Below are 27,330 nucleotides of genomic sequence, written 5' to 3' on the forward strand. Positions count from 1 at the left end.
ATTAGTTACGCAAATCGTCTAAATTTTTATCTTAAAAATAAACAATTTAATTTAAAATTAAATTAGCGAGTTTTTAAAAATATCAAATTAACTAAAATTACATCTAGATGTAAATGTAAGATCTGTGCGCTTTAGCGCGAAAAATTCTACGTAGTTTAGCTGATAGCCGAGATAGGAAGACCCGTTTAGGTATCTTCTCGCGAAACCGGCCACGTATTACAAGCATAGATTTTCGAGGGAAATGCTCTCGCTTAAAAAGCGCGCGACAGAGCGGACAAGCAATTAGTCTCCGGCGACTAACTGCACTTACGAAGTAAGTGCATCATCATCGTACCGCGGGGCGGAGCACGAGCGGGCAGTAAAAACTTCCTAACGTCGCAAATTTTCCCGTCGCGTAAACAAACCATCGACGGCGCCCTGACACGCCAGCATATAACGATGTAGCGCGACTATATACATGCTGGTGGCTACGCGATGTACGATCGTTTCGTTGCACGTCTCGGAAAAGTAACGAGTACAATAATGCACTCCGTTGCATTTTCGCTTGTATATACAGAATCGATTTAGAAAAGCGACCGAGGCCGTGAAGCAGTCCGGGCCGTTCAGAATTCTTCGACGTAGAAATACTTCGTGATCCGTGAATATTCTCCGTTTCTCTTAAGAATTACAAGTTATTTCCCGCCAATGCAACGCCGTTATAAATTTAGACTTATATAGCAAGTATAAAATTCTTGTATATATCGAATATCTCAAAATTATTCCAAATATCAAAAGATAAAAGCATTCGCGTAGCATCAGTTTTATGAAATGTTATTAACCGTAGCAAATCTTAAATTTTCATCAATCTTCGATGTTCAATATTTCAACACAATTTAACTTTACTTTCAATTTCTATTAAAATAAAGTTAAGTTTAGTTAAATTGTTCTCTATATGTCTACACCTTTTCGCTATTAGAGCAACTATGTCCCTCCCAGTTTTCCGTGTAATACTCGCGATTGAAAAGACACATCCGGTCGTTTTGAAATATCCTGGGCCAATTCGGGCTCTTACTTTCCGCCGCTGTAAATCCGAACCTGATGCAAATATCGCTGTTGCAGATGGTGCACGAATGCGCGTTGTTCTCGCTGCAAACCGATCTTTTTCGAACGCATTCAGCACGAATGCATTTCTTATTGCGTGTATGTAGGGAAAGCTAGAATTATAGCCGGCGAGATACGGGTTCGGATGCACCATAATCCCCCGTTAATACCGCCAAGTGCGTGTTTCATCGCACTCGGTCCGGATAAATAATTCGCGCAGACGAATACAGGGCGAAATCGCACACAGGTGGCCGGATTATATCGAAAAGCCATAAAAGCCCTCCCTTGCAATGGGCTGGGATTCATTTCGCGCTGTTCCGGACACCTTCGCGCGTATCAATCGAATTTTTGAAAGACCGATCGCATATATTGTAACTGTTGAACACACACACACGCGCGGCAACGAATAAATTCAGTCGCTCGAAGAAAAATACTGTTTCGGCACACGTAGAATTTTTAATTCGTGTAGATCACATAGCTTCTCTGCTGATTAATACGAAGCACAATAAGTTGCTTTCCGATGGACAATGAAATAATAAATGGCTTTATTGCCGTGTCTGACTGTTTATTATTTGATTTGATGAACGCATTATTCCGAAAATGTGTAATATTTTGTAGACTAAAATAAGCTATAAACCGAATATACAGATAATAAAAAATTTTATTTAAAATAAATATGAATGTTTGAAATTTTTGTTTATTGAGCATTTTCTAGACACTGATATATGCAATGTATTTTTATTTACACGGATGAAAGTTTATTTTTATTTAATGTCAAAATAAATGATACTTTTATATTTCTTTATGACAAAATTAATGGAAAAACAATAGGAAATAATGATGATAAAAACAATACGGGATTTAAAAAATTTGCTTTATCTTGTAGTATGACAAAAAATAATTTGGAATATTTTTGTAATTATAATTGAACGCAGCTTACGATTAATCGATCGATTTTTATGTATCATTATTTATAACTATTAATATTTTTCTCTTTATTCGTTGAAGATTAATGTGTTCATCGGTATTGTCAAGTGATTGCGTGTCACGCGACGCGCAGTAGAATCACGCAGTAGGTCACGTATGCTAAACTGGAATTTAAAAAATTATAGGCAGAAAACTAACTGCAGCATCGATATAAAATTCTCTGGGGCTTCGAGTTGGCACGTGACTACACTTCCGCACTGCAAAGTAACTTGTTATACACTACTATAGATGCAGAGTATTCCCAATGCGTACTACGCTTCCATACATATATTCATATGTCTTGCAAGTATATAATACTTTTAGACACGTATAAATATTTAACGTCGAGTGATAATTTACATGAGAAAATACGAAAATTCAACTTCTGTTTCTTTATCGTAAAAGAAATACAATGCACAACACGTATGTATGTGTATGTAAATATATGTGTATCAACATACAAGCTATGAGAAATAATCAAGTTTTAGATAATCGAGTGTTTATACATACGGAAAGAACGGTTTTGCTGAAGTATATAAAAATTCAGCTAGATATACCATCAAAATAATTATAGTAGGTCACTGAAGTATGATGATAATGCTAAAAAGTTTTGACATTTCAGCAATCAGAGAGAGTTTCAGTGTTCTACATTATTATTTTGATGGTGCAACAAAATTATTTTCAGTATCTATCTGAATTTTTAGATATACTTCAGCAAAACTGTTCTTTCCGTGTAAATATATTCGATTAATGCGATTAAAAATACTCTCTCTATAAAGCAATATACATTTTATTGAGATTACATAATACACAATGGTGAAAATATTTAAATATTTGAGCGCATTTAACCGCATTCGATAAAAACGTGACTTTCTCAAATTTCACGACGTATATTTAACGTTAAAAATAATACTAGGAAATTTTTATAAATTCTATCATTTTTATAGAAGCTAAATACATACAATTAATTATATATCTGTGTGTTTGTAAATTTAATTAAAACTGCATATAAAATACAAATTTGCAAAGTACGTACAAAACATTGTAAAATGATACTAATGCATAACAGAGGAAAGGCATAATACACATAAGATTGCTCTTGGGAATTTTGCGCGACAAACTTGTTATTTTGTCCACGCAAGCGATACTCAGCCAGCAGAGAATCGAGATCGACACGAAACTACATTTGGCGACTTCGCGAACTAAATAGAAAAGTTCTTATCCCTTTTACGCCTTTTTTCTCTACCTTTATTTTTCTCACGATTCAATTCCCATCACGTCGACGAAGTCGGAAATTATTCTGCTTGCGGCGCCTAGAAGCAGAATCCATATTCAACGTGATTTCCGCGATTGCTGGAAACTTCGACTTCCCGCACACGCCTATATACAAATCAAAATCAATATCTCATTTTAAATATAAGGAAACATTTTCCGTGTTCTTCCAATAACAAGATTTTATACAGCGTCTCCTGACATCGCGAATTCTATTAGACGCTCTAGAATGATAACTCAAACCGATCGACAGATACGAAGTAAATCTGGAGCAAAAATAATATCCTGAGCTCTTGCGCGAGTTAGGAAAAAGAGATGAAAACTCTCTGATGTAATTTTGTTAAGTACGGTAAAGTCCATATGTATTTTCCTTTTGTCATATTTCTAATGCATTCAAATATTTCAGTGCATTAGACTTGATAATACATTACAATCTTTACATTTCCTTTTGACTATAAACTAAATGACGTTTCTTGAATAGATTTTTCCTTAGCTTTCTTCAAAATATTCAGTCTTTTAATCCATAAATCTTTTAATATTGCATTTCTTTTATTTTCGATATTAAATATTAAAGTTCTTAAATTTTTTATATTAAAAACTTTTGCTGAATATATGTTTAAAGAGAGTCTCAGTTTAAGTAAGTTTTAAAGCGCAAGTTAAATTGCAGTAATGTTTTAAAGCACTTTATAATATATCATAAAATATCCTCACTTTCGAATTACGTGTCTTTCCTTATAAAATCAGGTATCGATTACCTACGCCGTAATGTCCGATATTAATTTTCTAAATCATTTAGCTAATCTTACACATTTATGGATCTGCTATATTATAATTAATCTAGTTTATTTCGTCGCTATGTTATCTACATATGCCATAAAGTATACCGAAATGGTCATGACTTGTGCGGATTATGTTTAAGGGAGTTTCCGCGAGCGGTACTGAAAACGGCGTTATTAATCATTCGTAGCTTAAAGTTTTCCGCGATTTCTCGTAAATTTCATCTAACTCGCATCCAACGGAGTTAGAGCAACTTGATACTGGGTCAACGATATGTAAGGCGTGAGTACAAAGTGCTAGGTTGTGCTCTGCGCTGCAGTTTACATCCCCGGCATTCTGCAAGATTCCGAGTTTCGCAACGTGGCATACGGAACAAGTCCCCGTAATTAAGTCGATTTCGTCCATTCGAATTAACTTCAATAATTTATTTTGGAACGCATCCCACTCCGTCGACGTACCACTAAACTTTACTTCCGCGACATCACTCGCTGTAAAAGTTAACGAACTCGGGGAGTGCAATTTTTTTATCCGATATTGAGCGACGGTCAACATAAGATGAAAGAAGAAGATTTGAAAAATTAGTATACTAAATTAATTGCGTGCCATATTTTGCCAATTATTTATTACTTCAAATACATTCCGTTATTTTTATTTTGCATATTACATAACACTTTAATGTATATGTAATAAGTTAATAAGTTTAATGTATATTTAATATAATAATTTAATAGTTAATAATATAATAGTTATAAATATCGCGACATTGTCTTTTTCAATTTAATAATGTGAAGTGGAAAAAATAAAAAACCGTGGTTTCAAATTTTCGATTTATAGCATTTGTTCTCGCTATCTGAATTTGATTTATATGCCAATCTCGAAATCGCGTAGCAATTCAACATCTAAATATTCGGAATTCGGATTTACTTCTCGTGATTCCCAGCTTCTAAATGCAATATCAGCGATTCCGCCTTAGGACGCCTATCGCGAAGAAGACAATCGCTCGCCTTCCAGACATACCACCTTCCAGATAAATCCATTTTGCGCGGTATGCGACTTTCGGCCGTATCTACGAATTCGGAAATTCATTTGCGATTGCGAATATCGATCTTACTGTACGCTTTCGGATCTCTCGTAGCTAGCTCCTCCGCAACGGGGAGAGGTGCCCTGCACCAACTATTCCCCTTATTGCACTTCCTGTCACGGCGTATTGATCCGGAAATACGTATATTCCAGCAACAACATCGATGCCGAGCCCCGTGGGACCATGCAGGTACCACGGATATGATTCTAGATAATGTTCGGATCGCCGTGCTATCGAGTGTACGGTTTAACGAGATTTCCGCCGATTATACCTCCCGCCTCCGAATCGTTGATCTCTTCGACACGAGATGCGCGGAAGATTCTCTCGATTGTCCCCTAGCTCTTTTCGTTAATTCTCTAACGAGGGAGTCACGATGAATCGGACAGAATCGGGGTAACGCTGGGGGTTTTGTCGTTCACGGGACTTTTGATAAACGGCACCGAGAGATTGAAGGCGTTTGATGGATGAATTATTCGCTATGAGACATATCCGCGCGGTGTGGGACCAACTCGTGAAATACGCGTGATTTATATAAAGATAGCTTATAGAATTTATTTTCTACGCGAGAAAAAAATGTAGTGACAAATTCTTTGACAAATATGACGTTGCATTTCCGTTAACGAGAATTTTTTTAAGAGCCTTAGGTACGCGAACATTTTATGCTTTTAATTAAGAAATTTGTGACTTATGAATTATGTGAAAAAGAGAGACTTTTTAAAATAGTTTTTTAAAAGTGAATAATTTTTTTTAAATTTAAATTTTTCTCAAATTGAGATGTAAGATTGGCTAGTATATGTATGTATACTAGTATATACTTACTCTCCGACTAAATTTCTATTAAATGATCCATAAAAGGGTTTTAATAGCCAGAAGGGCATAAAATTGATTGTAATGATGCTTTACATGTAAATAAACATTGAAAAATCTTGTAAAAAGCTGGCTATAAAAAATAATTACGTATATCGAAAATCCATAACTTCGTAGGCTTCATCAACGTGGGTGTGGCTTTAAGGTGCTTACAGTTAAATCATCCGAAGCATCGTGAAAAAGTAATAAAGCTGCTGCCTTCGTTATTTTTATGGCTGCCGATGCGCTGCTGTAATATTTGTCCCGGTCTAAAGCACTTTTGTAATTTCACCCGATCAAACCGTGATATTGAGCTTTTTTTGCGCGCGCGCAAGAGAGATGAGAGAAAGAGAAAGAGAGAGTGGGGGGTGGGAGGAAGGGAGGGAAGTAATGATACACCCAAAATATTTTGTAAATATTTTACAAAATTCGTACGGATTTTTCGTTAAAAATATTTTGCTCGAAAACTCACTACTCGCGCATTTTGCAATTGCGATTCTAATCCAACGAATCGCGACAAAACTTGTATTTGATATGGACAAACTTCGCCCTCACGTTCAACATCAAACTTGACAAACAATTAATTCGAATGGATCGTCGAGAGGTCGCCCACCAGCATCACATTTCCATGATTCTTTCCGCGACTGTGGTCATGCATGATGGCTCTTGATAGGGGAGCAAAATGAAAAGATCATAAGCTGTGAGAAAAAATAGCGCTTTTAACTATAAGTCTAGACGTGGTAATAAATTCTTTATATGTGAAGAATTATAGCAATTATTTAAATGCCACGATTTATTTTTTACCTCTATTTAATTAAAAAATTAATTTAATTAATGACGATATTACTAATTGTAAGTCATAAGAGTTAAATAAAAAGATCAAAAATAAAAAAATAATATAACGTACGTTTATTGCATAACTCGAGAACGAAAGGTTATAGTTCATTCTGCTTAAAGATAGCGTTATTTTTCCTCGCAAGAACATGCTTTCAGAGAGAACCTTTATCGTACGCATGCGCAGCACACAATTTTACACATATTTTAATCATAAAACGTCCGAGTGCTTTACTTCGTTGAGCTACATTGACATGACGCTTCATTATCACAATCGAAGTGATGCAAATCTGTTTATTTCAAGGCTCTGTATACACAATAGCTCTGTACAAGCTTTTCGGGTGGAAAGCCCGGATCATCGAGTTTCGATTTAAGTCAGCGCTTTTAAATTTGTACGCACAAAACACGAGATTGGACTGTCAGATTTAAGAGGCAGTCGTGGGTTCAAGGAGGACAGCAAAAATGGCGACGCAGTTCTGTATCGAAAAGCGACTCCGTCAGGTATAATAATAATAGCAAATAATTTTATTATTAACTTTTTGCTTTGACTTATGTATGTTTTTTTTTACAATAGCTGGATAGCTTAATCTTAAGCTATCCAGCTTTTCGTAACTTTTTAATAACTGGAGCAAAAAAATTACTTTTAAAAGCAAATAATAGCAAATAATTAGCAAATTAATTCCATATAAAATTTTTTGTGTTCTGATAATTTGGCTTAGATAGCTTAAAATGTACCTGACTCCGTCGTCGTCGCTGCGATGCTTCCTATTGTCGTAACCACAGAAAGGCAAATACTTAAGGGTGGACCTTAAAAGCCATATTAGGTTTCTTTATCACAATCGACTAGGTACCCCGAAAAGGATATACAAATTCACTTTGTTTCGACAAAAGGCCACGCCTTACGAGAATATTGTACGTTTTTTATCGAGAAAAGCGCGATCTTGTGCAACCCGGAAGTTGTTCATTTATCAATAGCGAAGAGTCTAATAAAAACCTGGTGCTGTATATAAAATTTTACATGCGCAGAGGATAAAATAGTGAGATATGAAATACTCATTATGTTTTTACACCATAAAAACGAACGTATAATTTCACAGGACACGTCCATTATGTTCGTATTTCGAATTTTATTCGCGTTTCTGTGACATAAATGCAAATTATGCAGATTATCTCATGCGCGCTGAAAATATTTCTATTTCCCTAAGAAAGGTACGCGAAATCATACCTCGCCAATTTCTACTTTATATTTTATATTCCTAGTCTTTCTCTATTTTCCGTGTGTTTCTAAAAAAGACCGTATAATTTTTATTACATAAAGACACACTTTATAGTGACCTAGATTTTGGCTTTTTATATGTCGAGGGCCGTAACTAAAGTGACCGCATTCGGTTAACTAGTGCGTCATTCGGTTAGATCGAGGAGGTCGGAATTACGATGTGATTCGCCTTTATGAGACGCTCTTTAATTACGAGGACATAAGACAAATCCGCTTATCTCCAGCTCCTGGCTGCACAAAATCGATGCTTTCTCTCTCAAAATTCTGGTGGTAATAACTTACAATCTCCTAGATATTGCCAAAAATAAAAAAAATATTATATATTTTTATGGGATTTTTATTTTACACTTTTATAAATATATTTACAGAGTGTCTAATTATATTTATTTCTCCGATAAATATTTCTTCAAAAAATTAAATTTTAGACCAACTTGGCGAAAATGTTATAATTTTGAATTATATAACATTGCAACTATTTTGTGTTAACGGAATAACTTACAGTTTTCGCGTATTTAGATTTCAAAAATATTAATTTCGAAAGAGATACTGTTTTTTTCCGAATTTTTCTCGCATTTCTGCAAATTACTACACATACCGATATAGAATCTCTTTTGGAAGATTTAAAACGCGTTTTCTCTCATTGATTCGTCCAATCCGATGCATTTATTTCACACAGTTAATTTATCTCTTTATCTTTTTTTCTAACGTATATAGAATAATTAAATTTTACTTCAACAAATCACGCTTATCAAACGAATGCGGGCGTTTGTATTATTTGGGTCAGATTTTCTCTCTTTTCGCGCTGGTAATTTACACGCCGGATGGGATCCTTTCGTACAGCAAAAAGCAGAAGACTATTTGTCGCCCGGTAAAAAATTAGGGCACGTACAGTGGCGTGTTTTTTCCCCAATTTTAATTTGCTCGTATTTTACATCTTTTATTATAAGTACCCTCTCCTCTCTCTCTCTCTCTCTCTCTCTCTCTCTTTTCATCAGTTTCCAGGGATCGTAGAGGCGTGCCGTCGACCGATCGATTGTATTGAAAATTGCAAAGCTATAGAGACGCTATCGTTCCTCAGAGATATCGATTCGACCGGGTTTTTTCTCTCGTTTTTAGTACTGCGCGCAGATCATAATCGACGATACGATCAGCGCTGCAACTTCCATATCGCGGAGCGAATGTTCTGCTTTGTTACTCATCTCCAACACATCATTGTGTTGCACGTAAGTTTGCAGTATCTGTCTGTATGCGTATCTGACGTTTTCGCGTTTACGGGATCTTCTCCGCTCTCGCTTTGCCGTTTGCGCGCTTTGTTGCATAAAGTAATGATGACGGAGAGGTTCCGATGCACAGGTGCAGTAAGCAGCGCGACGTCAATCTTCTGCATCCGATGTATCCGACAAGTTATTCCGGGATTATTATTGTTTCTGTACGTAAATAGGGTGCGCGCGGCTTTCGAATATCAAAGAACGATTTATGATAAAAAAGCTGGATAAATATTTCAATCGCGCCCATGCCTGACACGTATAATTTTCATGATAAAAGTAATAATATTAAAATATTCTGGCGACTGAGAGAGACATCGGTGTAAATGGTAACGAAATTTAATAAAATTGTAATTCGGGACTTTTTATAATATTGGAGATTATTAAAGGAAATTGATTGGCGATATGTTTCGAAATGAATTATCATATTTCTACTTTGTGAATCATAAAGCTAGAACAAGTATCCTTCTCTACAGATCACGTCTTATATTCCGCTACAAAGTTTCAGTCCCCGCAAGGATTATAATCCTAAAAAGTTGCCGTCCCTATGCAAAATTCATTCGACATGGCTTTAACCGCGCGCCCCAATGGAAATTTGCGGGGGAAACGGCACTTTTACAAAATTCCTGTACCTTGCCCGAATCCAATTTGCGACGGCCGTACCCGCGTAGAAAGATTCATCAAAATTTCATTCTTATACTCGCTTAAACATGAGGCGACAGCGTAATTATCAAGCTGACCGCTTAATAATGGCGGGTGTAACGGGTGCAACGGGTGTTATTGCCTCTTTTTGCATTTTCTCCTTCCACTAAACTACCAACGAAGTTGCTAAATAGATTAACACGTTCCGCGCACAGGCCTTCCCTCGGCTCAGCGAAAATGTATCTATCTAGCGGCGTTTTTATTGCGCAAACCCCGATTTTTGTTTAAAAACGTCGACACCGTTGAACTTGTACAAAATTTATCTTGCGTTATTAGCAAGAGCGCAATAAAAAAATCAGCTTTGTTCTAATAATATAAATTTTATGCAATAATAATTTTTTACGGTCTTGTATTGTAAAATGTGAATAGTCATTATTCGTACAACTAAGACAAAACTGCTAGAATTCACATTATTGTGCGTTCTAGCATTCTCTTTCATTTCAAAGTAATTGCAAAAAATTATATGCCAAAGTTGCATAATATATTTTAATATTTAATTTTAACGATTGCGACGTTCAATATAAAAGTCATTGTAATTACGAAAGATTTATATCACATGTCGTTTAAAAGTATATCGTTTAAAATGTAAATGCGAAGTGAAACGCAAGAATTTAATGTCGATTCAATTTACATCAAATCTCATTATCAGCGGACTTTAATCATGTTACCTCATTAAAGAGTTTGATTAACAGCAAAGCGTTAATCATGGAATTCTCACATTTCAATATCATTAAGTGGTGGTGAATTGCGCAGCTAACAGTTCGTTTCTGTTTCTGTTTATCTTTTCTTTGACATGAATTGCAGCTAATTTTTGTCGTCATGTGTTGTGTGATAGATAGATGTGTCACGTATGTTACTATACGCAACAATTCATAGATGTTTTCCGTTGCACCCTGTGCCAATGGAAGGCAATTAAATTTCTGTTCAAATGAACTCAACGGAAAACTGTCGAATATTTTTTTATCGCTTACAAATTACAATGTTATTTGACGAATTTGTAACTTTCGAAATTAAATAATTCTGCAATTGGTCCATCAATCACTCAGTCTCTTTGCCGCGCGAAAATCAACTTAATATTTATCAAAGAAATGTGTTATTACCGAAAAACATGCGCATTTTGAGTCCGTTTCCTCGCGTATTCACTGTCTGGAGTAAAAAGCGTCAAATTTTTGCGAAATTTAATATTCTTTGCCCTCGCGGAGGATTGTCGTTAGTACGCTGTTTTTAACGAAACAACTTGCAAAACAAAAAAAAAGAGAATGTAAAAGAAAAAATAATAAGCGCGGGGGGAAAAACGTTCGCTCTTTTTGGTGAAATTATTTCTCGAGCTCGCGTACATAGCTGCTATTATATACGAAAACTTTGCGAAAATTCGATATTTCGCTAGAAAATTGATCAAATTCTGCCTGCCGAAATCCAATTGCGATTAACGTCAAATAACGGAAATAATCATACGCGAGCTTATAGAGCGCGCGCCGAAAGAGAACGTATGCTGGTATATATATATATATATATATATATATATATATATATAGAAGCATTCTTGACAGATGACACTCCGCATGCCGGACACAATTCATATCGTATCCGATTTTTTTCCGACGCTCATCATTTCATATCCATTTCAATGCGTGATGAATCTTCGGTTACCCGCCGCAGTATCGATAATGCCATTAGGTTTTCGGTATGAGTCGCGTTTTGCCCGCGTAACTCGTAAATAATCCCTTGGACGAGAGAATAACATCGCGGATCGCTAATTGGCAGGATGTGTTTGCAGCGTGTGTGTCTGCAAAAAAAATGCGACAACGCAGCATGTATCGAACTGGTTTGGAAAAATATTGAAGGTAAAAGTAAACACAGGATCCGCAAACTCTTTTGATATGCAAGTCTCTATTACGCCAGTTTTCGTCAGAGACAGCATTGACATCGAGAAGAATAAATAAAGCGCGCCTATTGCCAGTTACCTTTTTTTCTTTTTAGTTAGAAGTTACGGTACATAGTGAATAAGAAATTCAGTTTGCATTTAAAATTAATAAAATTGATGACGAAAGACGTGACAAAAAATAATTCATATTTCGTCCAATCCAACTTCGAAAATTGAATGTTAAAATGGAGAATTTAAAGTAAGATTTAATAATATAGTAATACAGTACATTTTTATAAAAACGCTTTACACTGACGATTTTTATCATAAACATAAAATCAAATCGATAAAATTACGGGGGGAGAATCTATTTATAAAACATATTAATGATTCGATATCGAATTTTTTATGCAAATTGTTGGAAATTGATTAATTGCTCTTTTCCAACAATCTGCATATAACAAATCCGATATCTATTGATATTCAAACCTTATATACAACTATGGGGCTTCAATAGAATAGTTTGAGTAAGAAGATATATAGAATAGAAATACAGAATGGACATGTTCTACTCAACACCTGCTTGTTCGGTTATGTTGCGGGGACCCAGAGATTAATAGCCCCGAAGCTCGAAAATCCATCGTCCGTTCTGCTGCCGTGGATTGTCACAAGGCTGGGAAACCGAAGTTATAGTCTCCGGCAAACCGTAAAGCGTAAAGTGTTTTCGGATATATTTGTTCGCGCCGCGGCCGTTTCACTTAGCCCGGGATGCCCACAGCTTATCCGGTGAGTTATACCGCGAAACTTGGGCGACAATTTTTATGTCGACCCGATCTGTCGTCTGTGTTTCTCAGGCTAAGTTTAGCGGTACATAAGTTAGAATTGTAAGAACTCGCGACTTCCGGGCAACTGAATTCGACCGCGAGCACGTCGATAAATTTCGCAAATTGCCGCATGTTTCATATTCGCGTCTTGTTAGTCTCCGAGAAACTTAATTCGAGCTTGTTGATTCTTTCATCTTATTACTTACATTCTTCACTCTTTCATTCAGACGATAAACGTAAAATAGGAACAATATTGAAATACGCACAAAACAAAATAAACTTTACACTAAAAGATAGATTTCTCGCGAGAACTTTGAAATTAGTTTCTTTTTTTTTTTAATTAGCAAGAAAACACCCATTATTTCATGCGAAACTTATTACTGTTTAATTAAATATTTCGGCAATTGCTTAAATTAAAATTCCGAATTTTTAAATAAAAAAAAAATTTGCTAGAGTTTAAGCGACGAACAAACGTTCAAGTATATATCGAGAAATCTGCAATCTAGATGTAAACACCCAGACATATTAGTCAACCGTTCACGTTCAGGGCTAATTCTGCAATCAGAACGCGCGGGCCAATATGCTGCAATTAATTCCAGCGTTGTAATCCGAATCGGGAGATGAAAGGATTACGTTACCGTGGGGGGAGGGGAGAGAGGGAATAAGTACTGATTGAATAGAGACGAAATGACGTCACGCTCGCCGTGACTGGTGCATTTAATCCTGCTTCTTGTTCGTGCAATAGAGCGGATCACTTGAAAGTGCTCATTACCGGAAGTTTTGAACGCGCGAGCAGGCACGATCGAGAGCAACGCGTAACCGCGAGGCGATTATTACATCCGGGCTGCGCGGCGCGCGAATACGGCAACCGAATCGCTCTCGTGCATCCCTCTCGCCGATCCCACATTGCGGCCGTCTCAATGTTGATGGTGGAATTAACTTACTTTCGTAATACATTTTGCATACATACACATACATACATATATATATATATATATATATATATATATATATCCGTGTTGCCAGCGCGGTAACGAAATTTCCGGTATTTGCGACGGATTATTAGTCAAATTCCGAACGCCGGCCGCTGAGAATGCCTGCGGGCCCTTCGTATCCCGTTACATCCGCGAACGAGTTCGAAGTAACTTCCAGAAGTTCGACCCTGAACATTGTTATTATCTATATTTTAAGTATGCGCACACGTGTGTTTGCGGGGGCGATACTTGTATGCCGGTTAAAATCAACGCTGCAACGGATTATACCCCGGCTATTTTCCCGTCGCTCGCGATAACCGCAGCGTAACGCGATGCATAGCCAATGAGGGATCGATATGCGCGATCCCTTCGGATGCGATTGCCCTACAAGAGATGCTCTTAATCCATTAAGGCCATCCGCGCACTCGTAACACGTGGATTGCTATTTGCGTTTGCGTAAACATTTGTATCTTTTACGTGTGTTTTACATAAGGCAGTTACGGAAACGAGCGCGCAAATAATTAGAGAAGTTATGCATGCAGTTACTTGTTTTCAACCAGTTAGAGAATATTGCTGCAATTTATAATCCTTTCTCTTTCTTTTTTTATGCATGCACTGGAAGCATAATCTTCAGTCTTTCAGCAAGCGAAGATTTAAAATCTCTATCTATTTTTACTATCTATTAATAAAATTAGTAATTAATATACATTGGTCAAGTAAATAAAGTTGAGAAAATAATTACAATCTTGATTAAGAAAAAGAAAAAATAATCGCTTTAATTCATAATAATTAAAATATATTTATTCATCATGACAGCGATGTTAGAAATACATTATTTTGTAAATGATTGAATATTATAATCACTTGTCATTACAAACAAATGAGAATTTGAATGACGCAACTGGCATCATATCTAATCTTCGGCTTCTGCGATATCTCGCGTTTGTCCGATAGACAAGCATAGTGTAAATGACAACTGACAAGCACAAACATCATTTCATCGATTAATCATGTAATGGATAAGGACAACGAAGCGCGATGTAATCGATTCAAGGCTTTGGACTAATCACTACAGATTATTATTTTTCGTATTTTTCACATTAGAAAGATTAAAATTCGATTTGAACGATTCTCTGGCAATATAATTACCTTTGATAACATATACTAATTGTAAGTAAAGAAAAACGCATACAAAATATATATTTTCTCGATTCTTGATTACTCGGACGAATTCCGTTTCTTTTTTTTTTTTGCTGCACTCTTTTAGCACCAAATTGTACGTTTGTCTGCGCAAAGTGAAAAATACGCGAGAATCGTGCGCGAGCGCGAAATTCTTTAAATGAGACAGTTGCGCACGGGGAAAGGCGAACGTTGAAAGAGAGTTCGTTGAAACTTCTTTTTTCAAAAAAGAATTCCAAGTAACGAATGTGTGTGTGTCCCAAGTTTCACTCCAATTACCATGTATTTCTTACTTTGTACGTACATCGACATAGAAAAAGCGAGCGAGCGCGCGGAGCGGAGCGGTAATATGCTTCATCTCGCAGCGCGCAGCAGGCGCAACACTGTTGATAGAATCGGACGGTCAATCATTATCTTGGGGGATTGTCTTCAAACTGTGCGGGAGAACTGATGGGAATCGATAATAGGATCGCGTTGTGTCGACTCAGTCATGTCGTCGCCAGTCTAGATTGCATACCAACAATTCCCGGCATTTGCAGAAGCAAATGGGATGCACCGATTTAAGATGGATGAATATCCCGTGATCGACGCGGGCAAAATGCAAGCACTTGAAATTGAATTAATTGCAAGTCCCTCTCTCTCTCTCTCTCTCTCTCTCTCTCTCTCTCTCTCTCTCTCTCTCACTCGTTTTTTCCTACATTATAACGTTTAATTTTTGAATAAGTGCGACGTTTTCAATTGCGCGTTTAAAAAGAAAAATAATATATCGTATTCGTCCTTATTCGATATTAATTGGTACAATATATGCCATTAAAGTAAACAGCTTTTGTATTAACGCGCGGAATACGAACGGCTCATTAATTTCAATCAATCAACAATGCTCGTGTTTAATTGAGATTGTTTTTCGCTGGAAAAGGAAAATTCCGAGCGTTATGACATTTAATTGCACGACTATAAATACCGTTGTATAGATTGCTCTTGGCCGCGTTTGCGATAATAACTGACTATTATTGCTCGGCAAATTAAATTCGTGCTTGGACGAAATTATTTCACGGCAAGATTAACGTCAGAGATATCGTTGCTAAGGAAGAGACTGCTATTTCCGCTATAACCGTTCAACATCTCTCTGTCTCTTTTATCATCGTAAATCCATTTCTCAGAGAATTAATCTAAAGTAACATTCTTTTGCCTGAAATCATTTCCCCCCTCTCTCTCTCTCTCTCTACAAAATTAATTCCACGTAAGTCAGCAGTTCTCGACGAAACTTCCGACATTGAAATATCTCACTTGTTCTTTTCACTCGGCAAGCGAATGGCGAAAGGTTCAAACAGTATTCCATTACTCCATCGCTCAGGAATGGCTCTATCAGCCAGTGCGCTATTGTTACTTTTCGAGATAGAACGTCTTTTCAACGGACAAAAGTAGCGTACAGCAAATTTACAGATTCGAAGTTAATATTTTCAAAAGCAGGAAGTAGAGACTATTTTATCTCTTGCTTTTCGGCGAGATAGCTGTAGACATATTTCTTAATTGTTTAAGCTCTAATTATAGGTACTACAGACAGTAAATTCCAATTATTATTTTGCATATGTTATTGCGCATAATTTATCTCTCTTTTAATTAAAAACTATGTTAATTAAAATTACAACTTTCTTTCGCAGAACCAATAAAACTGAACAGAATTTGCATTTGTAAGCTGAAATATCTCTGTCGCGTGCAACCATTCTGCAATGGAACCGTTTTAAAACAAAAGTTGATATAATGTCCGATTTATTTTAATTTAAACTGAACCAGTTTGAAAAAAGTATTTGAATTATGTAATTTATTGTGCAAGTTAACCATATTCGTATTATCCTATTTATATCACAATATATTACGTATTATTTTTGCTGAAAGAGAATATAGCTAATAGAAAATATTAAAATTTTTAAATAATTTATGTTTGACTTTAATTTTTATATATTCATAAAAATATATTTAAAAAGTGGAAGAATGACGTCAAATGAGAGGATTTTCTCTCTCTCTCGTTCTCTATTTTCACAGATTTATTATATAATAATTAATTCTATAAAAATATGCAACTTAATTTTACACAATTCATATAATATATATATCAATGAAAGAAATAAATAAATTATTTTAAATATGCGACTAAGAATTAAAGAGATCAAATATAGGTTTTGAGCTTACAAACCTTGAGCTAAAAAAATATTAGGTATCAAAGGGAAAGGGTAAAAATTTCGCGAGCATATACATATGTTCCGGCCGATCGTCGCGTTTTAGTCGCGCGGTTGTAGCTTCACCGTCCATCGGTCGGGGCAGACGGATCCGTGAGCTCGCACGAATTTACCGGAGAATAGAATTTTCGATCAGCCGCTATGCGGTGTCGACCGTCGTCGTGCCTGTCAACCACTCGTCGTGCCGGTTGTCGGACGAATCTGCAAATCGCATTTTACCGGTTCCGCATTCTATGCGCGATCACCCAGTACATTGTCCCCATAACGACGACAGCGAACTGTGCATGCCAACCAAACGCGGGGAAAAACACTTTTGATGTTTTGCCGATATCGTCGCGCTTTTCTTTTGTACGGAAAAATATCCATATACTCGGACCTTCGATCGCACGCGGGTTTTATGATAAAATAAAACCATGGTAAAAATTAAGAAACAGTTGTGAGAGTACGTATCGATTTACGTTTATATTGTGAAAAACTCCTCTTCTGCACTTGTCAGTCACTTGCAAATGTTGTTAAAAGTAGGCTATATTTTTGTTATCGATCACCTATTGTTCATAATTGCTAAAACGTTAATTAGGAATAAAAATATTTTTAAATAAGAATATGCACACACTCTTTTGTATTAGAATCGATAAAATTCATAGTTTCTAAATTTTATTTCTTTGAGGATACATTTTTGTGTATCTTCTATAAATTGCATATTCACAGAATTTATTGATATTAAATTATTTTCATTTAATTGGTCTTTTTATGTTACTCTTTTGAAATATAATTTCAATGAATAATTTCGAGATATAAATTTCAGACGAAATAAGCGCAATAATGCATATATATAAATTTTGAAATCATATTACTACGTCAAGCTTTTATAAAACAAAAATAAGTCAGTAGCTGTAAAATTCACACAAATTATGCACACAGAAACGCATTACACATACCGTTAAATTGGTTGCTGTATTAATAGCTACTATTTATGACACTCCCCAAGCATGCAGCAGACAATGTTTTTTAAATGTTTTTTTACATTGATTATTTATTTGAAATAGTGATTTAAAGAAAATATTTATTTAACGTTTATTTGACGTTTATTTAATATTTATTTTACATTAATAATTTATTTGCAATAATGATTTAAAAAAAAACATTTATTTAACATTTAATCGACATTAATTTAATATTTATTTTACATTAATTATTTATTTGCAATAATAATATGAAAAAAACATTTATTTAATATTTAATTAATATTTATATTTAATATATATATTTACTTCAAATATATATATTATTTTATATTAATTATTTATTTGTAAGAGATGTTTTAATCGAATTTTTCTGTCGTTTTGCTTTATAAATTATGTGCCGTTCCGTAAAAAATTTGCACGTCATAGGACCCATAAGATTTTTTAACACTTTAAAGATATGTTGTTGACAAGTACAGGTAAGAAGGAAGCGTCAGAGTCAGAGGATCGTCACTTGTCCATTCGATCGTCAAAAGTCAAGCAACGTGGGCGGCGCGGTATATTCTACTCGGATGGGTGACCGGCTTGAGAGAGCAGTTTTTTCAGATGGACGCGCGGTTTTACGCACACCTAATATATAAAAAAACAGTTAGGAAAGCGGTTTTTAGATAAAGAAAAAAAACGTTCTTAAACATTTCTTTGTCGAAAAAGTTGTTAAAAAATAAGCTTTTTTAAACATTAAAAAAATGTTTAATGTTAATAGAACATTTTTTTATGTAAAAAAAAAACGTTTTTTACAATATTAAATTAAATACTTTTTTAATAAGAAAAAAAGGATCTGTCCCCTATTAATTTAAACGTTTTTTAAATATTTTTTTTATTACTAAAAATGTTTTTAAAAACGTTTAAAAAATATTTTTTTGCTACTTGGGTCAATCCCGCGAAATCCATTATCGATGGTGTTTGCGTAACAATTGCGGTGTAATTAGTCTCCATGCATAGCTAAATAGATGGTTAAGAATATTCATCAAATATTACATCAACATAATTTTCTAGGATTATCCGTGAAAAAAATACGAATATTACTTTGCCTTAAATGTCACGGTTAACAATCAATTTGAAAGAGGCGTCGCTTTGTTAGCAAATGGCGTAGCATTCGTTTACTCCGATGTTATTAATATCAATTTTTTACCCATTATAACCGTTCGGACTTCTGTCCACCTAAAAATACATGGCGCGACGAATATGTTCAATTAGCAAATGGAAATCGGTCGCTAGCGAAACGTTAAGTAACGATCAAAGTGTTCAATTATTCTATAGATCGTTTCGATGCTCTTTGGAGGGATCGCGGGTAATGGATGATGTTCACGTGTAACTTACAAATAACTTCTCGCTACTCTTTAGTACATTTGGTGTGTTTAGAGCCGAGTTTACAAATAACTGATTCGATTGAAGTTACTTAAACTTCAAATCGAGTCAGTTATTTTTTGGAGGCCGTAAAAAGATCTCTTGTTGTATAAAATTGCTCTGCGTATATCTATTATTCCAATTATTCGTTGCGCTTTGTTTCAAAGTAGTTATGCACCCAGTGAACTAATATAAGTAACATTGCTGTGTACCTGCAATTTTATTTATTTCAAACTTGAAAGAATTATTGCTAAATGTATAAAGATATTGTACATAGCGGTGGAACGTGTGATTCCAAACTGGAAACATTGAATATTTTCTCTCAGCGGAAAATATAATAAAAATTTCTTAAAAATGTAGAGTAATATAACATTGCATTGGGATATATGAATCGTTCTTCATTTTCCGTCGTTATTTTGAATGCCAGTCAAGATAAAACGGCACTGTTACAAAATTCATGATATAGTGCTGGAATCTGGCATTTCGTGGGAATGTGGTTCCGTGCGGTTTTACAAACAATTGACTTGATCTGGAAATCGATACTCGACATCGGTCATAAAAAATTGTTTGTGCCAACGATACTCTCTAGCCTGTATTTCACGTGCATGATATTCGGAAACTTTTGAAATTGTCTCAGAAATACTTAACGGTATATCCCTTAATTATTCACCCCACATTGTATTATCGACGTCGCTCTCGTTAACATCGTGTTATGCCATAATACAGCTCATCAAAGGTGCGATGTTTTCGAACCTATTCCAAATTCCGCACAAGAGACGTGCAACGACTCCCGACAAATCGGTTCGTGTATTATTTATTGGAGCAACCTACACGGCGTCGTTCTTCTTCTGAAATAGATTCTGGGGCACTTTATAGTTCCAGCTTTCCGTAACGAGAAATATTCACGAACTCTCTTTTCCTTCGACTTTGACGAATCTCGATAGGTTTTTAGAACACACGAGAATTACTTTGCCAAGTTTCTTTGTTTCTATTAACATTTGAAATTAGGGATTAAAACTATCCTGCGAAGCTATCGATACCACAGCTCTGAAATAAAACTAGCACAATAAACGTATTATTCGAGAAATAAAAATTTTCTGACTTATTGTTAGTTTTGCAGGTCAACTTCAACTCCAAAATTAAAAATTTATTAAGAGAAAAATTAATATACATATATATGTATATATGTTATTCGCTATATAAATATTTCAAATGTATCCAAATCAGAGAAGGAGACAGTTCGCGAAGGTATAAGTCGAAAAGTACCGATCTCGTCTGTCGTGTTCGGGAATAGATTAGCGAATGTCAGAGCTGAATGCGAAATGCTCTTTGAAGATTCAATGAAGGATGATAGATCCAGTGGATTGCGGTAATGCCTCGACAGCCGCTTGAAAGTGGTTGCGCGAACAGATGCACGACTTCTCTCGAATTTTCCTCGTGACTATGCAAGACTTAAAAATTCTAAGATTAGAGAAGTGTTTCTCAACCTCTTCAGTTTAATATAATATCAAATACAACGAAGAAATAAATATAAACGGAATGATAAGGTTAAATTATCTTGTTATATTAATTAGTCGGCATTTAATTAACAGCACCTGAAAAATAATTGAAAAACAAAGGATTAAAAATGAAAAATGAATATACAAGAGAAAGGAAGAACTATATAAAATCAATATCGTTCAGCATACTTTATACATATTGTTTATCGAACTATGTGTTCTACTTGTTAAAAGTACTTTGTTAAAAGTACGAGGACTACCTAACACACTTCCTCGATGATTGCGGTCTAACTTTCGTCTGAACCCAACTTTTTTGATATGCGCGTATTTTATAAGACCATGTTACATGAAGAGAGAAAGAGTGAGTGAGAGAGAGAGAGAAAGACAGAATATAGCTTCGGGGGATTCCACAATTACAAATTCTGTCCTCGAATTTCATTGTAGCTTTCTTACGTAATATAATTTGTCTGATTTTATAAACACGTTTTATGTTAATCAGATGCCTTTAACAATCGAGAAAACTGTATAGGAAGATTATTACGGGATTTGAGAGAGATTGAGCGATTACGGCACGTACGTACGTTGAGAATCTCTGACGTGCACGATAGAATTTAATCTATTTCGTCATTTCCATAACATCGTTTATATAAGCCGTACCCGCGGTTCACGTCTCATCGATTGCTTTCTCCAAGATCGATCCGCGTCAGAACCGAGACGATTAATTAGTCGGGGAGTCACAATATTCGCTATAATATGGAGAGACTACCCGTACCCTTGCGAGCCGGCACCGCCGCTATGTTTTGCCGCTGTTGTTTACGACTACGCGCAGCACGTCGTCGTAGAATGTCCTGGATTTGCGGGACAGCATTCCGCACGTATACCGAGTTGTACCCGATCGAGATTTAACGCAGCGCGCTCTAATCCGAGGCAAATGTAACTGTATATTTAAACGGTTGTCAATATATCGGATATTTATAATCTGTTGACAAACGCTATTACCTATCCACATATTACGTCCGTGTGCTCTTCTCTCCGGGTACTATCATATTCTCTCTATTTTCCCTGTCAGTTATACAGATACCGCAACAAACTGCTCTTGCAGAATGCTTAATAGCAAAAGTTAGATACAATTTTTAAAATAACCAAGTAACGAAATTAAACTTCATATGGACTTTAACGGAAACTTAATAAGGAATTAACTATCAAGATAATCATAATAAACTTTAGAAATTCTTGAAAGTTTCATTCGACGCGTACCTTTCGTGAAACAAGTTTCCCTAAAGTATGCAGATCTTCTTTCGTGAGATAGTGTGTCAATAGTGTAGAGCATTGACACTTGCTCGAAATGAAGTCTCAGACAGACTCCGAGATGCGATATCAAGATATTTCGCATGCCAAAGAGAGAGTGCAATAGGAGACATTCCGTCTCGCACTTGACGGCGCGTTATATGAAAGACGCATTACGCTTTTATTTACATTTCTCCATCTTTCTCTTCCGAGGGGGAAAAAGAAACTCCCGTCCCTCGACGCGAATTTAGTACGGGATGCACCAGATATAGAGCGCTGAATAAGTGCTGAATCAAAGTTTTGGATTCAACTGAGCATGTTGGCCGCGAACTCGAAGCACGTGCACAGCTCCTCCGAACGAGGCGTAAAACTATTCCGGAATCGCGTTCTCGGAGTAATAAAGAAAAAATCCGAGAGAGAACAAAAACTTAGATAGAGATAGAACTATCCCGTTAAAGTAGGACGTTAGAGAAATTGTCATTTATACGAGTTCAACGTTTATATAAAAATGTATGCTTTTTATTTTAGAGGATAAAATTCTTTCTCTCTCTTTAGCTGATATTGTTTAAAATAGGGATTAACAAAATTACACTCATATTTTTCATTACATTTTAATTTTACTTATGTCTTGCATACTAATGAGACTTACCACGCGTAAGTGAGAACGATAATAATTTTATTTAAGAATAAAAGTGCTGGGTAAGTTATTTCGAGAAAGATTTTCATATGATCACGGATGAAAACTATGATATACTTTTTCACGCGTAACACCATGGAGCGTTTTCCACCGATCATTGTCTAACTCTCAGCTATTTGACGGATTAATTGAAATGCCATAGTGATTAAACGTGGTAATGATTATACTATGGCATTTATTCCTGTTTCAACTCCCCTCCATTAATGAGCTAAATAACTCAGAATGGGCTGTTACAAACGGCAATTTAGAACTGCGTCAAGAATCACATGATATCATCTAACGAAATATGGATAAAATCAAAAACAGTATCTCAGTGTATCCCTTTAAACAGAATTTTATTTTACAAAATATATCGAATCCCCTTTTTATTTAATTTAATTATAAGTCTAATACAATATATATATATACGAATTAGCTATTTCGTGAATGCGATTACTAATGAGTCCTTTTCTCGGATATAAGCAGCGAAACATGAATTTCCTCCCGGATGAAACATATTGCATATCTCCACCCACTTAGCTCTCTAATTTAGTCCTCTAGCACAGCGCGACCGTTGTCGCAGCGTGCAGAATCGCCGATGTCTTGTTCGTCGACGACTCTCTTTCTCTCTCTCTCTCTCTCTCTCTCTCGCGCGCGCGCGCGCGCGCGCGCGTCTCTCCGCGTCCTCATAAGCCAGGTGTACCTACTCACGGCGGGACCTGCACATTCCGACAATTCCGCGTTCTGCGTTACGCGGTGACACAGTATATTGACTGAGGGTGGATTGTGCGCCCCCCACGACTGATTTGGCGCGGCTGCGCAAATCTGGGCCCCGTGGCGGCCGCGGCCGTCGGCCTCCTCGTATACCCATTGCTTTCCCTGCGTATGTATCGCATGTAGCACGTTCGCGCGCGAGTCGTGCGGGTGCCTGTCTCTCTCTCGTCCTGCTTTGCCCCCGCGAGGAATAGCTGTCCCGCTGTCCCGCTGCCACCGCCGCCACCGCCGCCGACGCCGTCGTCGACGCCGACGCCGACGCCGACGCCGACGTCGTTCTTTCTCTCTCTCTCTCTCTCTTTTTTCTCTCTCTCTCTCTTTCTCTCTCTCTCTCGCTCTCTCTGCACCCTCCGTCGTGCACTCTCCCTCCTATCTCCGATCGTCCGTTTCCCTCTCTTTTTCCCAACCCGCTTCTCGCTTCCTCGACTCTTCGTCTACTCGCGCTCCACGTTCCTCCCTTTCTCGCCGTTCCGTCTCCGATCGCGCTCCTCTCTCCCGTTGGACCGTTTTCCGCATCCGTCGCACCGAGAGCGCCCGTGATTACACACGTGTACACAAACGCGCGCGGAGCGAAACGTTAAAACGCGACGGCGACGTTATATACCGGTGAACGATAAAAACATGTAGATGACAGGTCCAGCGCAGGACGTACCAATACGTCGGTGCCGGTCCGTGGCGAGATAACGCGCGCGGAATATAACGGAGTGCGCGAAAATCGGCGCGCGATTCGAGACCGCGCGACGCGGCGCGGGAACTCCGTCAGAGGCCGACGGAAGCGAGTGACGTGAGGAGCGCGGTATCGTTCTGGTTGAAGGAAACGGTCCGAGAACGTTTCCTCGTTCTCATCTCCTCACGGCGAAACTGAAACCACCAACCCTGCGACCGGAAAGACAGTGAAACCGCACGGCGGAATCGGTGGGTGAATATTCTAGTGGCCGGGGTGCACCTGTGTCCGTAGGTGTGTACGACGTCGGTTGGTCAGCTCCGGTGGTCAGCGGAGATAAACGTCCTCTCCCGGGCTCGCCGTGTATGTGCGGGGAGTGTGTGTTGACCGGCGCGACAGTTCCGACCGGCGGGAGGTCGACCGGAAGCAGTAAACTAGGTGATATCGTCCGCGGGGAGCTGCTGGTAGTGGCAGAGCCTGCTAGTGGTCTGGGTCCGTCGTCTACATCGGGCCGGCTCTCGTTTATGTGATGAACGTGGTTTAATGGTTGATCCGCTAAAACTCTTCTGGGTTATTACCAACAGCACCTACCTGGGTACGTCCCCGAGATTACACTCGCCTTCGTCCGCGAAGAGCCGTTCGGCCACACACACACACACACACACACACACCCACGGGGAAAGTGGGGCACGATTATGCGCCCGTTTGTTCATGCGGGAAGAATAGTTTACCAATTCAACAGCGTGTGTAATATGGCGAAAGCCGCAACAGCCGCTGGAGCGTAATCTAAGCGCATTTGCGATGCCGCCGTCAAGGATTTCATTTCGTTGCACTTTGCGCGATTGTTCCCCGTTTTCCCCTACGCGTACGATATCCTCCAATATCGTATACAATATAAGCGCGCGTTGTCAGTGATATCAGTATATTCTAATTTCTGTCCCGCAATATTTTAAGGCGATCTAGATCTCTTAGAGAAGAGTGGAATTCTTCCTTGAAGATGGACTCTCATTCGTCTTTATATTTTATACACTCGATTATTTCTTTCGTAGAAATATGATGGTTGAGTCAATGGTTTAAAGTCAATCGTTTAAAGAGGTTTTTCAATCATTGGGAATATACTCAGAATTTTCAATTATTGAACATTGATCGCTTCCATTTAATACGTCAATAGTAATTAAACGGATGACAGCCAGCCGGTCACAGCTACTTCTAGGCATTTCTTCGGTACGTGGCAGGTTCTTTAACGCATTAAAGCGTATTTTAAATGACTTTTCGTTCACGCCAATTGAATTATTTTATATTAAAAAAAACAATGAGACATTTTTAATTTGACATATATTTATGTGACTGTCACCACCTGACGGTGAATGTGTTAAATTTGCAACAAAATTACAAAATACCATGGTTTATAATGAGCGATAGCGCGAAGAAGTGAGCAAAGTAATCTTTTAATGAAGGATTATTATCACTGAGGAAATTGTGCAATATCGGCTGGTATGCGAAACCCGTTTGAGCATCGGTTAAGGCCTGGACACACAAATCGACGGAAAACGTAAGACGTAAATTGTAAGGAAATCCACTAATCAGAGTCGACTATTCCCCTCTTCTTCCCTCTTAAAGAGGGGAATAGTCGACTCTGGTGGATTTCCTTACGATTTACGTCTTACGTCTTCCGTCGATTCGTGTGTAAAGGCCTTTACACGTTTGATCCTAGTAATCCGCCTTTCCGTTACATCCCGTTCGGCAACACGATCGCAACGACAACACAGGGAATGTTTTGCAACAAGCGGATCAACAACAAAAACAACCTCATGGGCATCTCGCGGAATGTTGCAGAGTGGAATAAACGGAAATTGACGGAACAGGACCGCCGCTTTGTGAAATTTGCTACCGCGCCTCGACGGTCTCGTTTTTTGTCCAAGAAGAACAGAGCGATGTCAAGAGCAGTGACAAATCCTAGTACATTCGTAAAAGCGAGGCTATATTTTGAAAAGAAAAGAGAGAAAGAGAGAGAGAGAGAGAGAGAGAGAGAGAGAGAGAGAGAGAGAGAGACACAGAGAGAGAGAGAGAGTATATAGATGATCGAATTTGATTATTCCACCGATATCGCGAAACTGCGAAAGTTCGTCGCAAGTACGAAACAATGGCGCGACGATGCGAATTTTAATGACAGCTACGCGACGACAACGTCGCTCATCGCTCTCTCGCGAATTTTGCATGTACGTCACGCACGTCGACAAATTGCTCGCACACGACCTGATGAATTAATACGTTCGCGGGCGCGAAACAAGGCTGCGTTTGATTCGGGCAGGAAATCAAGTCAAGTTCCGTGTTTTTGCCGCTAAATCATATATACGATGTTCCGCGATTGAAAAGATCGTTACGGCTCCTCCATTCATCTATACCATGGTTATTAAGAGTTTTGTTGAATACATCCTGGGAATTACAAGAGGATGAATATATAGAGGCTATACAGACCATTTCCTCCAATTATGTTGCTACAATGTTTCCAACTAGCTGTAACGACCGATGAATAAAGTTAACGTGTTCGCATAGTTTCCCTGAAATGATGGCCTTCGCGCGACAGAATGCGATGAAATGCTTCGCGAAATTCGCATTTCCGTGAATACATTTCGGTATTCGCCCCCCTCCCCCCTGCGTTTCGTATCCCATCAACGCTTAAGTCACTATAGTTTACGTTAAATCTTTGTCCCTGTGGATTGTGCTAACAAATCGACGAATTAATAAGTTCCACGTCTCAGACAGAATTGTTAAGAGTTTCCCACAGATGTGTGTCGCTCAACAATAAAGGAAATTACGATCGTTTCGCAGCAATTTCGTAACAATTTCATAGCAAGTTCTCAAGTGTCACCGCCGGAGAGAG

General features: G+C 37.5%; 2 protein-coding genes across 4 annotated transcripts in view; one reads left to right on the forward strand and one right to left on the reverse strand.

The window, feature by feature from the left end:
* The window catches only part of LOC143893434 (neural-cadherin), a 203,242-nt gene that overhangs the window by 112,455 nt on the left and 63,457 nt on the right, over nucleotides 1–27,330 (forward strand). The gene's annotated exons all lie outside the window — the stretch shown is intronic.
* The window catches only part of LOC143893441 (cytochrome P450 27C1-like), a 363,376-nt gene continuing 347,819 nt past the window's right edge, over nucleotides 11,774–27,330 (reverse strand). Inside the window, exon 6 of the mRNA XM_077398823.1 lies at nucleotides 11,774–11,885. Coding sequence (XP_077254949.1) covers nucleotides 11,853–11,885 — 33 coding nt within the window. The 3' untranslated portion in view covers nucleotides 11,774–11,852. The remainder of the gene's footprint in view (nucleotides 11,886–27,330) is intronic.

Source organism: Temnothorax americanus, unplaced genomic scaffold (assembly GCF_048541705.1).
Source record: "Temnothorax americanus isolate GAGA-0224 unplaced genomic scaffold, ASM4854170v1 Scaffold12, whole genome shotgun sequence".
In the NCBI taxonomy this organism is placed as follows: Eukaryota; Metazoa; Arthropoda; class Insecta; order Hymenoptera; family Formicidae; genus Temnothorax; species Temnothorax americanus.